The sequence below is a fragment of the Alexandromys fortis genome, unplaced genomic scaffold, assembly GCF_014885135.2.
Source record: "Alexandromys fortis isolate MF-2015 unplaced genomic scaffold, M_Fortis_MF-2015_v1.1 scaffold_122, whole genome shotgun sequence".
Lineage (NCBI taxonomy): Eukaryota > Metazoa > Chordata > Mammalia > Rodentia > Cricetidae > Alexandromys > Alexandromys fortis.
In genome coordinates, this window is record NW_026068004.1 from 51,629 (window position 1) to 67,047 (window position 15,419).

The 15,419-nt window shown below is 46.8% G+C and overlaps 1 protein-coding gene across 2 annotated transcripts in view; it reads right to left on the minus strand.

Annotated features, from left to right (window-relative positions):
• The window catches only part of Mtf1 (metal regulatory transcription factor 1), a 43,492-nt gene continuing 28,073 nt past the window's right edge, over nt 1–15,419 (minus strand). Inside the window, exons 7-11 of one of the 2 annotated variants that reach the window (XM_050161216.1) lie at nt 13,595–13,672; nt 7,106–7,208; nt 6,112–6,707; nt 2,546–2,606; nt 1–699 (exon numbers count right to left, since the gene is read on the minus strand). In XM_050161216.1, the coding sequence (XP_050017173.1) occupies nt 503–699; nt 2,546–2,606; nt 6,112–6,707; nt 7,106–7,208; nt 13,595–13,672 (1,035 nt within the window). In that variant the 3' untranslated portion in view covers nt 1–502. Of the gene's footprint in view, nt 700–2,545; nt 2,610–6,111; nt 6,708–7,105; nt 7,209–13,594; nt 13,673–15,419 lie in introns of both variants that reach the window. The other variant, XM_050161215.1, reaches the window with a different exon arrangement.

The following is a 15,419-nucleotide window of genomic DNA, read 5'->3' on the forward strand; positions in this document are numbered from 1 at the left end:
TTTCCAAGTTCACAGAACAATAAGCAAAAGTGACACACAGTGCAGCCAGACAGTCCACTTATAACTTAGCTTTTTTTTTCTTTTTTTTGTTTTTGTTTTCCTCCAAAGATCAGTTCCTTAAAATGGATGTTCCTGGGATATGAGTAAAGAAAATATGTCTGAAAGATGAGGCTTTCAGATGGCAGATTTCTTCATCCTTCCAATTTCTGACCCCATGATGGCAGCATCACACCCGCTACTTCCTGCTCACCCTGTTCCTGAAGGGGCGCGCACAGGCCCGTCCCCCCGAGCAGCTGCTGGCCAGGCCGTCTCCTCTACCCTGCAGTAGTGCTTCGCTCGGAACTGGATTGGATGAGGCATCCAGGCTGTGAGGGACAGGAACTCTGACATGTCCATGGCACTTAACACTTCGGAGGGTCTGAGGAACCTCAGCCTGTCTGCTTTGCTCACAGGAGGAGGGTCCGGTAGAGGAGGATGAGGGGGGCAAGGGTGAGGGAGAAGTCTAGGGTGGCAGCTGCAGGTTGGGCCCATCAGGAGGCTGGGGGCTCAGCTCTGGAGGGGGTGGGGAAGAACAGCCCTTTCTCCGGCCGGCTGCCCGCTCCTTGGCAGAGTCCCTGCAGGCACACTGACACTGACAGGCCTCCTCTTGCTTGATGATGATCACAGGAACACTGAGGCCGATCTGCTGGACAGAGCTCCCTGTGGGAGAGGCGAGAGAGGAGCAGAGGCAAGATGGGAGGGGGAGTATGGACTGGGAAGAACTGAATGCTACCAAGACCAGGCAGGATAGGAAGGCAAGATGCCATACTTTGGGTTTTGCTATGCTTTAAATTGGACCAGGTTCTTCCTCAGGGAAAAAGCCTGTCAGGTGCTCCCCCATCCCTTTATGATGCTCCTTTCTTAGAAGAGCTACCCACACAATCTAGGATGCACCCTGTCCCTCTCTGGTGCCCATCTGTGTAGGCCATAGCAAATGCGTCTCTTCTTGTCGGCATACTCTGGGCTCGTCCCTTTGCCTAAACTGGCAGGGCTGTTCTTTGGAAGAATTATTCTCATCTTTCAAGGTCCAGCTGACTCTCTGCTTTCTTCCTGCCCCAGGTGGTATTCCCCGAAGGCTGTGACAGATCAGCGACAACCAGTGCTGAGTGCCAGGCAAATGCACGGCATTGCTGCTTGCCTTCTGCACCCTCTCCACACTGAACAGGACCTGCTCAGCTCCTTAGCACCATGGCTGACATACGGGAGGTGTCAACTGCTTTCTTCCACAGCCAGCCTGGTATGTGCAACATTCACATCTGTTCTCAGTTCACATTCATGTGTATTATGCACACATGTGCTCTGTATCCATTCTCATTTCACGGTCGTGTATTTTTTGTTTGTTTTGGTTTTTCGAGACAGGGTTTCTCTGTAGCTTTGGAGCCTGTTCTGGAACTCCAGAGATCCTCCTCCTGTCTCTGTTTCCCAAGTGCTGGGATTAAAGGCGTGTGCTACCACCGCCTGGCTCATGTGAACTGTGCACACATGTGCTCTATATCCATTCTCAATTCACTTTCATGTGTACTATGCACACATAGGCTCTGTACTTAGCCAGGTTCTGTGTACAACAGAACTGAAGGCTATTAAGAAGACATAGGGTGGGAACAAGGTGCTCAGAGATCTCTCTTGTAAGTTCACTTACAAGCCTGGGAGAGTCAATGAATCTCTTTGGGCCCCAACGTTTTTGTTTTTGAAACCGTTTCTCTTTGTAGCCCTGGCTGGCCTCGAACTCACAGAGATCCGCCTGCCTCTGCCTCCTGAGTGCTGGGATTAAAGATGTGTGCCACCAAGGCCTGGTTAGGTCCCAATTTTTATCTTTCCTTCCTTTTACCCTCATTTCACCCCCTTAATTATGTCAGTGTACCTGCCACAGCAGGTTTTTACCAAAGCGGACTAGAATTCACTACACGACCCAGGCTAACCTGGAGCTGAATTCTCTCAATCCTCCTGCCTTAGCCCCACAGTGCTGGCAAGACAGGCATGCACCACCATGCCTGGTTCTGGGTTTAATACATGAAAAAGTTCCAAATGAAAGATCTAGCCGAGGGATACAGCTCAGCAGTAGAAAGTTTGACTAGCAGGCATAAGCTGCTGGGTTCAGGCCCCAGTACCAGCAAAAGAGAAAAAGGAAACTGCACTCAAATGAAGAACCTTTCAGCTCTGCTAAGTCCCTGACCCAGATGCCGCCGCTGCTGCTCTCTGTAATTAAAAAAGAGCCCCGTGAATTAACAACTGCCCTCTTTAGCATTAGCTGTGATTTAGCCGTTTTCCCCTGGTTCCACTTACAAGCTCAAGCTCCATCACAGGGAAAGCACTTGGACTGGGGAAATGGAACGGAGCCCACATTCCCACCAGCAGCACACTGGCTTCTGGTCACCATGAGAACATGTTTACTCAGTAAACAAAGTAATGTCAACTTAAGGCTGTTTCACGATTTAAAAACCCTTAAAAACTGAAGCAAGGACAGAGAGCCCGTAGACCGTGGCTTTAGCGCTGTGGCACGACATACCTGTGCTACTGGCTACTGGCACTGCAGCGGTGAAGTACACCTGCTCGACTTTCGATGCTTGCTGCTGAGGAAAACACAACACAACACAATCACACTATGGCCACTCCAATATGGCGGCCACCCAAGGCTCCCAAGCCTCCCCAGATGCAGTGGTCCCCCAGGAAGATAGAAAACCCTGTGTTGAGGCATTTCTGTACTCAAGGGTGTTTTGTTTGTGCACTGAGATGAGGTCACTGTACTGTTTGACATTCCATGCTGGCATTATAGGCCAGCTTTGTCCCCATTACTTGGCTGTCTCCCAGCTGCCTAGTCCAGTGGATTGTATTTGTCCAAAGACTCCTCCGAGGTTGCTTTTCTCGAGCGATGGCCTTCTTAGAGGGAGTTCTGGGCTAGCTTTGCCCATCCCAATTCTATTGTGAAAGTTGAAAAGTTCCTTTTGACCCCTCAGGGTCTAGGCTGACCATCCAGGGCAGGTTAAGGCTGTCTATAATAAACACACAGGACTCCTAAGGCTCAGGAGAGTTCCACTGTGAGTCTTGGACTTGGCTAAACCAGATTCATGTCCAGGCAAATGAATGGACTTTTTCATTTGTTTTTGTTTTGTCTTATGGAACAAGCTCTCACTGTGTAGCCCGGGCTGCCACAAATCTGCAATCCACCTGCCTCTACATCCCATGCTGGGACTGCAGCCACATGACTTGAGCCATTAGAGCCCCGGTTTCCTATAAAGGCTGGGAAGCTAACTGAAGAGCCTCAAAGGCTGCTGAAGATGAATAAGAACACGCAGCTTAGAGCAGACAGTACACATCAGCTTTTGTGGTATTCCTATAAAGACCACAAACTGTGCAGAGGTACACAGCACTCAGGAGTTCAAGGCCAGCCTTGGTTCATAGTCAGTTTGAGACCAGACCTAATGTAATATTCCTCATCTCAAAAAATGAAACAAACAAAAAAATCCTGTACTAGAATCTCATTTTACTTCCTAATATATTAAGGGTTGCGGGGGGTTGGAGCTCAGTATTTGAGAGCATTGGTTGCTCTTCTAGAGACCAGAGTTCAATTCCCAGCACCTACATAGTAGCACACAGTGGCATCTACATGGCAGTCTCTATTTCTAGTTCCAGGTGCCCTCTTCTGGCCTCCACAGGCACTGCACACAGGTGGTACACACACATACATGCAAACAAAATACCACCACACATTAAAAACAATTTTCAAAAGTATTTTTGTATTCTTGTCTTAAAGGGGCTATGTTTTAATCCTACTTTAAGACACACCATCCGTACTCCACTAAGAGTCTGGGAAGAACCTGACTTCCAGCTAAGATGTAAACAGAACCATGAGACAGAATGATGGACGGCAGAGGAAGGCAGCCCAGTAGCAGGGCACAGGCACAGTCTAGCCCCAGTACAGGGGGCAAAAAAGAAGAGATGGGAGACACAAGTGTCTGGTCCTCCCCCACCATCCCTTTTTCCTTTACTTTTTAGTTGAGGAGGGTAGAGACACAGGATCTGGCTTTATAGCCCAGGTTGGCCTTAAACTTAGTTCTCCTGCCTATACCTCCTGAGCAAAGGGATTATAGGTATGAGGCCCATAGTGAAATATATGTAAATGATTCACAGGGGCAAAGAATGACATTTGCTTTAACAGCTCCCAAGGGCAGATCCAGAAGCCGGCAGATGGGAGAGAACACTGGAAAGCCATTCCAGGGACCCTGGTCATCTCATCACAGGTGTCGCCACACCATTTCTAAACTTACTCTCCAGTTTGTTTAAACCTATGCACAAATTTCCCTCCGTAGTTCCTCCCACTTCCCACCTAATTCCTGGCCATGGCTCAAGGCCCACTTGACCTGTGTGACCATACCAGCCTCTGAGTGTCTGAACGCTCCAGAGGTAGCACAGCTCTGGGAACAGGCTCCACCTTGCCTTGTATGGGCTAGTCACTCTATTATGGCTTCTGAGGGCACCAGGCTAGCACGAGGTGGACAGACATTCAGACAACACATTCATACACAAAAACTAAAAATGAAACTAGAAAAGACTAAAAGAGGGGCGATGGTGGTGCACGCCTTTAATCCCAGTACTCAGGAGGCAGAGGCAGGCGGATCTCTGTGAGTTCCAGACCAGCCTGGTCTACAGAGCTAGTTCCAGGACAGGCTCCAAAGCCACAGAGAAACCCTGTCTCGAAAAACTAAAAAAAAAAAAAAAAAGAAAAGACTAAAAGAGGGCTGGTAAGAGAGTTTAGTGGACCCTGGTTTGGTGGCGCACGCCTTTAATCCCAGCACTCAGGAGGCAGAGGCAGGCAGAGGTCTGTGGGTTCAACACCGGCCTGGTCTACAGAGTGAGTTTCTGGACAGCCAGGGCTCTGTAGAGAGACCCTATCTAAAAACAAATAAACAAAAAACCTTAGTAGGTAAAAACACCTGCCACCAAGAAATATCTCCTGTAAGTTGTCCTCTGAGCTCCACACGTGCCATGGCACACATGTGCCCCCTCTCAACAAGAAACAAAGACCCTATCAGAGTGTATGGTCACTCCTTTCACATACAGTAAGAGCTCAGCGAAAGGGCTTTGTTTTGTTTTGCTTCACTGCTGGTATTATTGGGCTCTTTGCCCGTTGGTAGTATTAATATTTTAGTCTCTTTACTTGAATGTACATCTTAAATAAATCACGCCTTTCATTTCTCTGTATCCTCCTGCATAGAATCTGGCAAATACTAGGTTCTCACAGCACACTGACATGCTGGTCAAGTGACTTCCAGAGTCAAGACCAAATGCATTCTTAGAAAAGTACCCTGGGGCCTGGGGTGGGCATTAGCCCAGCAATGTGTATGGCAATGAGTCCGACCCCTTGTATTGCAAAAAGAAAAGAAGAAAATAAACAGATCTGCTGCCCGGACACTTCCTGGGCCTTTGGGGTCGTTACAGGGTAATGATGTGGTCACTAATGCTGAGCCAAACTCACTGCCAGCCGGGGACACAAGCAGCCCACAGGCCACAGGCTGGGCGTGCCTGATGGCACAGATGATGTGATTAGCTTTAGAGGGAATATTTATTCAGATGTCTTCACTAGGTCAACTTTGAAATTATTTTTCTTCATCTTTATCTTTTTTTAAATATTTATTTATTATGTATACAATATTCTGTCTACATGTATGCCTGCAGGCCAAAAGAGGGCACCAGACCCCATTACAGATGGTTGTGAGCCACCATGTGGTTGCTGGGAATTGAACTCAGGACCTCTGGAAGAACAGCTACTGCTCTTAACTTCTGAGCCATCTCTCCAGCCCCTTCATCTTTATCTTATATACTGATCCATTCCCCGGGATCTGCAACACTTTACTGGGGGGAATAGCTACATGGATACATGTTTCAAGATAGACAAGCTAGCCATTTCCCCTTTGAAATAAAAGACTGAAGGCTAAGGATCTCTCAATGGTAGAGCACTTGCCTTGCGCGTGGGAGGGTTCAATCCCCATTACTACTAAAGAAAAGAAAGGAGGGAAGGGCCGTGTCTGCTACACACACTTCATCCCACCGGGTGTGCTTATGGGTGATACTTACAATTTGTTCTTGGTTTTGTGGTGAACTGGTGGCACCATTCAATATCCACTGTAAGTTCTGCTCTCCCATGACTAGGCTGGACTGCAGGATTGCCGTGTTGGGAGTTGGGGTGATGGTTATGGTAGGATTGTTAGTTAGGACAGAGTTGGCACCCAGGGGCAGAGTCCGGACCATAGCAGGCAAGGGCTCAGTAGTACTTTGTGGTGGGGCTGGTGCTGCCACAGCTGATGCTACTGCTGCTGATGCAGGAGCCCCGGCAACAACAGAAAGTCCTGGTACGATGGTCTGGGGTGGCGCCTGGGGGTGCGGAAGAAACTCTTGATGATTAGCAGCAAACTGTGTGCTGTGGGGAACAGGCACTTCTGGAGGTTGCAAGAGAGCAGGGGGGCTGCCAAACGCAGCTGGCTGGGAACCAGGTCCTAGGGAGGGAGCAGGTGGAGGAGCGGACGGAGCTGAGGCTGGCAGCAAAGGCTGGGGTGGCTCAGAGATGCCAGGCTGCAGTACAAGCGGAAGAGATAAAGATGCCGAGTTTCCTGCAGGCGGTGGGACGTCACTGACCGACTCTGCGTCACCATTAAAACTCTCGATCAAGGCAGCTGGCAAGGAAAAGAAGAAGAAACATGTATCCACGCCCCAAGCTTCATAGGCACCACAAACACTTCACGGTTAGCTGGCTTGGCTTCCTGATCAAGCACACTTTATAAAGACTAAGTAAATGTAACCAGAACAAAAGTACCCTGTGGTTCTTCTGCAAAAAGAAGAGGCAAGCTTTCTGGTATGATTAGTCAGAAGACATCTGGTCCTGGAAAGCTGTATTGTACAGACATTCCATTCCAGTGGTGTTACCTACACGTCAGATTTGCGGATCCCACCCACTCATGAACAGAGCAGTACACTAGAAGGAAAAATGTCCACAGAAATCCAACCAGAGACTAAAAAGGAGACCTTCCCCCTGCACCCGGGGAGTTGGTCAAGGGCGAAGGTGAAAGCACACCTGTCTGCAGAGGGTCATCCTGAACCGCAGGGTCATCTGAGTTCTGGAACATTGATTCAAAGATGATTGCTGGTGAAATTGTGCTGAGGTCCTGGTCCTGTGTCTGGAAGGGAGAAAGGTGAGATGCATCATCCTGAGGAAGTCTCCCCTTGACAAGCATCCACAAAAAGCAGGGGGACAACCCCGATAGGATTCCTCTTCCTTTCTCCCTTCTGTAGGTACTGGAGACTGAACCCCGGGGCCCTGCACACCTCGGGCAAGCATCCCACTCCCAAGCTTCATCCCCAGTACTCATTTTTTTTTTTTTTATTTTGAGACAGAGTCTCATTAAATTGTTCAAGCTGGTCCTGAACTGATCCTCCTGTCTTTGTCTTACAGGACCGGGATCACAGGTGCAAACCATCATGGGCAGCAGCATCTCCATCTCCTGCAAAGGGACATGTATTTCCCTGAAACTGAGCCACGAGGAATCAGCAGCTCTGGCTTGCAAGTCAACGACCAGTTCTTCTCGTATAAAGATTCACCAGAATGCAGGCACACGTTCAGGGATGCTGTTTGCATCATGCATCAGCACAGGAAGTAGCTGCGACAGAGACGACGGGCGCCGCAAAGCCTGCCATGTTTATGTGGGAGGGGCTTGGGGATGGGCCAGGGCCTGGGGGTGAGGTGTACCCTGGACCCACATGGGGCTAACAATCATCTATAACTGTAGTTCCAGGGGTTTCAACACCCTTTTCTGGCTTCCACGGGCAATAGTCATGCAGTATGCAAGCAAAACACTCATGTACATAAAAATAAACCTAAATCTTATAAACCCTGTTTTAAAAGACCAAATTCTGCATACAAATGAGATTATAATCTGACTATTACTACTATAATTTGCCACATGGAAACTCATGTTAATTGAGCCAAAATGATTCCATTTTTAAAAAGAGAAAGAAACTCATGCTAGGGCTTAATCCCCATAAAGCTTAGGGAGTGGGGATCAGATAAGATCACCACAGTGAGGTCTAACACTAGTGCTATGGGCTTCACAAAACAAAGAGGTCAGGCCTGACAGCACAAGTCTTTAATCCAAGCAACTGGGAATCAGAGGGGGGGTGGATCTTTGTCAGTTCCAGGCTAGCCTGGTCTACATAATGAGTTACAGGATAGCCTGTCTAAAAAATCAAGAAAGAGAAGAGACAAGGATATACACACTCAAATTTCCTGCCAAAAAGGCTACTACTAAAGCCAGTTATGGCGCATATCTGTCATCCTAGTATACAAGTGTCTGAGATAGGGAGATAGAAACTCCAAGACCAGCCCAAGTTCAAGGCTAACCTGGGCTGCATGTGGAGGATCCTGTCCCACAAAATAAAGGAAGGGGGTAAGGGTTCAATGTGTTTGCCATGCAAGCTGAAGATCTGAGTTTGGATGCCTAGCACCCACACCTCCACAAAATAAATGAATAAATATAAGTATGAAAATAACAAAAGGCACACACAGCGGTGCACGTCTGTGATCCCAGCACTGGGGAGGCAGAGTCAGGGGGATCCCTGGAGCTTGCTGACCAGCCAATCTAGCCACAATGCTGAGCTCCAGGGTCAGTAAGAGATCCTGTCCCAAACTAAAGTGGAGAGTGTCAGAAGAAGACAACTGATGATGACCTCTGGTCTCCACCATCATGAGCTCAACTGCACACCTGCACACACAGGAGCTCACACACATCCTGCCCATCACAACTGCACACCTGCACACACAGGAGCACACACACACACACACACACACACACACACACACATCTGGCCCATCAACTTTGGGCTTCCAGAATCATGAGCCAAAGTAAATATCTTTTCTGTAAAAGTTGGTCTGTGGTATAGTATTATCAGCAATGGAAAACAGACTGAAACAATTCCCTGCAGTTTGCACCGCTTCTATAGTAGTGACATCGTATCTTTCATGGTCATTACATAGTATCTGTGACATTCTAATATGTGCCACAGTCAGATCCTATTTCAAAAGAAGACACTAAATCAAAGTAAAGCCTGTCTTTGAGGGGGAGGGGCTTTGTCTCAGCTGCCAGCTTATCTTCCAGTCTTCCAGGCGTTCTACAAGGACTCTTCCTTCCCTCCTCCCTCCCTCCCTCCCTCCCTCCCTCCCTCCCTCCCTCCCTTCTTTCCTCCCTCCCTCCCTCCCTCCCTCCCTCCTGGACAGAGAACTCCAGGGCTGCGCCCTGGCTCACAAATGTGGTGCCTGGGGCTGTCCCCCAGCAAGAAAGTCCTTAGTTGAGAACTGCTCCAAGGCAGTTATTCTACTCTGATTATTCTACTATTATTACTACTATTCTATTATTCTACTCTGATTATTCTACTATTATTACTACTACTCTATTATTTTACTCTGATTCTCTCTGCTGCAAGAACCAGTTGGGGGTCGGGTGTGGTGCTACAGGCCTTTAATCCCTACCAGCATTGGGAAGCAGAGACAGGAGGGTCTCTGTGAGTTCAAAGCCAAAACAAAGTCAACCAGACAACCAAAAGAATAAGGGGGGTGGGGAGCACAGTCACTGACTTGGCAGTATGGGGAGAATGGCAGCAACCTGTGCAGCAACTCTAGTGCCCTGCCCAGCTGAGTTAGGACTCAGGCCAAGGCTGCTGTGACTTTCAGATTCTGCACTGTGACTTGAACAGCCAAACACACACACACACACACACACACACACACACACACACACACACGGAGAGAGAGAGAGAGAAAGAGAGAACAATTCTATCTATCACATATGCACATATACACTTCGCATGTATATCTAGATGTGTGGCAGACACAAGTCTATGGAACACTTTTGGATGTCGACCGACAGTGTCCTCAGCTTGAGTGTATGTAGACAGCAGAGGCTGAAGTTGACTGAACTTTACTATGCTCTACTTTTATTCATTTTTCAGACAGTTCACCAGACATGGAGCTTGCCCATTTGCCTAGACTGGGGCTTACAGGTGTGCACTGCCATGTATGACTTTTATGTAGGCGATGGAGATCCAAACACAAGTCTGGTCATCCACTTCACTCACTATGCCATCTCCCTAGCACCCCATCTTCTATTCGGCTGATGTCTTAGAAACGTTGGTGATGAGCTGGGGAGAAGGTGCCATTGCTATTCAAGCATAAGGACTTGAGTTGAAGTTCCCAGTATACGCGCACACATGCGCGCACGAGCTCGCACATACACCAAAAAAAAAAGAAAAAGAAAAAGAAAGGGAGGGAGGGAAAAGGATGGCATTGCTGCCTGAGCACATATAATCCTAGTATTGACGGAGGCCAAGACAAAAGAATCCCGTCAGCCCTAGTTCCAGAGCAAGATGCCTGACATCGCCCTTTGACCTCATCTGTATACAGATATGCACACATCACACATACAAAAACAGGAAGGAATAGAAATATTGGTTATGAAGCCTAATGTTATAATTTTTTTCTATACTTATTTCTAGAGAGGCCTTCACTGTGCAGCTCCAGCTGGCCATTATATAAATCAACTTCAAACTTATAGCAATTCTCCTGCCTCTACTTCCCAAGAGCTAGGATTACAGGTGTGCAACACCACACAGGGCTACAATTAACTCTTTTAATTTCTTTTCTTCTCTCTCTCTTTGGCTTTTCGAGTCAGGGTTTTATATAATAGCTCTGGCTGTCCAGAAAGTCACAGAGATCTGCTTGCCTCCGCCTCCCAAGTGTTGGGATTAAAGGTGTGCGCCACCACCACTGCTCAGCTACAATTAATTTCTTAAGCTGAGTGTTTTGAGAGAAAAGACAAACAAAAGCAAGCATAAAGACCAAGCCTTAACGTCATCTATCTGTGCTGGTGCCATGGTGCAATGACTCATCAGGCAGCTTACGTATGGTTGTGTCCCTCTGTGCATGTACAACGCTCCTCAATGAAGGTTCCAAATCACAGAACAAGAAAGAGGGAGGCAGGGAGAGGAAGAGCCAGAGAGAGGGAGGAAGAGTAGGTGCTGAAGCCCCCACCAGTCTTCAACGCAAAACCCCTGGCTGGAGAATTAGTGGGAATGACTCTCCAAAGCAGAGAGAGGTGAGGACAGGCTGAGCTCTGGCTCAGAGCAGGAAAAACAGCAGGAGCTGTCCTGGTCCAGATGACCTCAGAGCTCAGCAACCAAGAGGCCCAGAGGCCACACCCTACTCCATCCAGCCCCTTCTCAAAAGGCTGGAGCAAACAAGTTCCTTTCTAGGACACATGCACACAGACACTCTCAAGATGATAATGTCATACAATTTACCATTTGATCACACCACGCCCCAATTATTAAGAAATATCACATTAGTCTGACTGTTTTAAGGAACTGTGACCTTGGTTTGAAAGACTGAAAACACTCTTTCCAAATCTGGGCTACACACAGGGTACCAGGAGCATAATAGTTAGACTAGGGGATAGGATTCCTCTCGACACAGATAATTATGCTGGAGATGGCTTCACTTTTCACAAGCGTCTTAATGGTTCCCATTTGTCAGGTGTCTTCCCTGGTGGCCTCAGAGTTCCCCAAAGCTTGCAAGTCTTTGTCATAGTTCTGGCCAGCACGGACTTCTCAGCTATGTAATACAGTTAAATGCTGAGCTTCCAGATGTTTCTATTGGTAAAGGAGACTGCCCTTGCCAGTCTGATGCCCTTAGTTCAACCCCCAGGACCCAAAAGTTGTCTTCTGCCCTCTGTATGTGTGCTGTGGTATGTATTTGTACACACAAGTCAACATTAGTACACATAAAAGGATACTCTACTCAGAAGTCTTAGGTTAGGTAACTCAGAGGGCATCCTAAGACATCTAGAGTATAAACTTTAGAAAACTGTTCTGTAATATGAATGACAATCATATGGAATAGTCAATGTTTTTCACCTTTGTTACTCCAGACTAAGCTATCTCCAACTTAACAATGATTCCTTCTGTTTCTTCGCTGTTACGTCTGACCTACGGATCTTTCCATGTGGTTTCTTTGTGTTCAAGTGCACACATGCACAGGAGCACGGTATACTATGGAGAGTGGAGGACAACCCTGTGAGGCCAATTCTCTATTGCCTGGAGACTCCAGAAACTGAACTCAGCTCACCAGGCTCGAGTGGCAAGCACTTTCTCCACTGAACTATCTTGACGGCCCCTGGTTTTGAATTACCTGACTTAATTTTCAGTTCTAAATGAACTTTTTTAAAATAGCATAGCTCCTTGAATCTACAATCTTGCTGCCTGTACCTCACACATTAGGATTACAGGTAATCACTTTAATGCCCATATATCAAGCTTCACTTGGATTATTTTATTTATTGGGAGGTTCACTTACATAGTATAGGTTGACCACAAATTCCTGGCTCAGCTTCCAAAGCACTAGGATTAGAAACATGTGCCCCTCCATACCTGGTTTTATTTTTATATAGTTTCTACTTCTCCAAGATTTCCTATTTGCATAAACATATTCATTTATGTCCATGAGCAAATGCTAGCTATGAAAATTTTCTGTCTGGGATGAGGATTTAGATCAGGGGTAGAATACTTGCCTAGCAAGCATTGAGGCCCTACATGAAAGTTCCCAGCACAACACACACACACACACACACACACACACACACACACACACACCCCAAGTGAGGTAGAACCCAGGGCACTGCACTTGCCTAAATCTCCAAGTACACTTTTTAATATCACTGTCGCTACGCTGACTGTGTGGTTGTACGGAGAGCACATACACTTTAATGTATATTTCTTGTTTAGAGACAGGTCTCACTGCTCTCAGAATGGTCTCCAACTGCTAGGCTCCAGTGATCTCCTGCCTCAGTCACCCCCATGGCACTCCAGGTGCACCGTGACACCCAGATAAGAGCCGATGTTCTCAGAGGGGCTACCACTTACAGTATCAACTCCCACACCGTAAGATAAGGTTATTCTAGTTCAGCATGCTGGCTCACCCCGGTGGTCCCGTATCTGGACGGCTGAAGAAAATCTAGTCTGAGCATAAACCTCAAAATCAGTGTAGAGAAACATAGTATCAGCTGGATTGAACACGCTCAGGCCCCAAGTAATGGTCGGCTAGCGCACTGAGGAACCACAGTGACAAAGATGAGTGGGCTTGTCCCCGAGGGGAGACCTGTACAGCAAGCCCACTAAGGTGAGCTTGAAGGAGGAAGCGGCCTAAGGCAGGTGAGACACGGGGTTGACACAAGTCCAGGAACTCCAGGATTCTGACTCTTCTAACTAGACCTCAAGTTCCTTGAGGCCAAACCACACCTTCCTAATTGTGCCGAAGGCTGCACAGTGGCTGCCAGAACATTATTCAGTGAATATTTGCCTAAGTTATTAAAATAGGAAATCTTCTGGGATCAAAAGGCCATCAAAAGAATGATTTACACCAAAGGCATTTCCAGAGTAGCAATCAAACACGACCAAATCTAGGAACCTTCAGTGCCTTCCCCATTTTCACAGGAATTCCTCTAGCGCCCCTCCTACTTACTGCACTGGAATTTTCTTGCAGTTCAGAATCCGTGGACAGAAGGCCCAGCTCACTCAGATAAAGTGAGTGATTTGTATCCTGTGAAAGAAAAAAAAAAATCATAATGTAAAAAATATATATAAAATAAGTAAAAATTATAGCAGCACAATACACAATAAAATACTTGATTTCCAAGTCCTTAAGGTTCTAAATGTCTGTACATGTCACTTAAGAAAGGTCAGACATGGGGCTGGAGAGATGGTTCAGTGGTTAAGAGCACTGGCTGCTCTTTCAGAGGTACTGAGGTCAATTCCCAGCAACCACATGGTGGCTCACAACCATCTGTAATGAGATCTGGCACCCTCCTCTGGTGTGCGGGCATACATGGAGGCAGAATGTTGTATACATAATAAATAAAAATTAAAAAAAAAAGGTCAGACACATCCAAAGCGGGGGCTAAGTAGATAGTTTCATTAAAAAGAAAACAAAAACAAACTTACAAAGAAAACCCCCTTCGTATTCTTTTTTAAAAAGATTTATTTATTATTGATACATGTGTGACTGCACACCAGAAGAGGGCAACAGATCTCATCATAGCTGGTTGTGAGCCACCACGAGGTTGCTTGGAACTGAAATGAGGACCTCTGGAAGAACAGCTGGTGCTCTTAACCTCGGCCATCTCTCCAGCCCCCCTCCGTATTCTTACTAGAATACCTCCGTTCCATCCCCAGTTCTTCTGAGGTAGGATGTCACATAACCCAGCACGGCTTCCAATTCTCTAGGCAGCCATGCCCTTGAATTTATGACCATCCTGCCTCCACCTCCCAAGTGCTGGGATTGCAGGTATGAGACAGCATGATCAATTGTTTCTTAAAGTGACTAGTAGTTGTCATTTCAAGTTTAATTTAACTTTATGTGTATTTTGCCTGCATGTATATCTGCATACTATGTGTGTGTTTGGTGGTCAAGGAAAAAAAGAGCTTTGGATCACTTGAGACTTGAGCTACTGACTGCACTGAACCTCCATAAGAGTGCTGCAAACCCAGGTCCTCTGGAAGAGCAGCCAATGCTCTAAACCTCTGAGCCATCTCTCTAGCCAGTGGCTAAATTATTTTTAAATTACCTATGAATCAAGCTGCAAAAAAACACAGCATGAAATTACTAACATTTGTCTAATTTCTTTCATAATTTATAAAGTGATTTCACATTACTAATTTGCTAGTCAAGTAAACTGGAGAAATATTATCTAATACTCTCATTTGAATTAGGAGAAAAATCTATGTTATGACAGGGAGTGCTGCACAGATACACAGCTAGTTCACAGACGACAAACGTCCTGGCTGAACAGTCAATTCTCCTGCCAGTAGTGTCTCTCCATATGGGCTTCCCAGGTTCCTCCTCGGAATGGTGGTGAGCGTTAACTATTCAAATCCTGCTGCTTAGGCAACTCTGAACTCTGGATTCCTGAACATGTACCACAGTCCTGACCCTTTGTGGGTTCCTGCTTCTATCCAAGTGGGAAAGACACTCCCACCATGTATACATTCAACACATACAAGCCTGCTTTTCAGTTCCAGCAATCCATAGTAAACGATGAGTCAAAACTAAATCAGACTAAACTACCCCTGAGCTTCCAACTGCATACCAATGAGGCGTATGATGCAATCTTGGGCCGCCTACCCCCTATCTCCCATAAAGCTACAGCCCTTTCCCACACCAGTCACTCAGAGCTGTCCAGGGAATCAGATCACTTGTCTGAGTGTTGTAGGCTTATGTTCAAGAAATCCTTCTTTTTCTCTTCAAAAAAGATTTACTTTTATGTTTCAGGACTTATGTATGTAAGTCC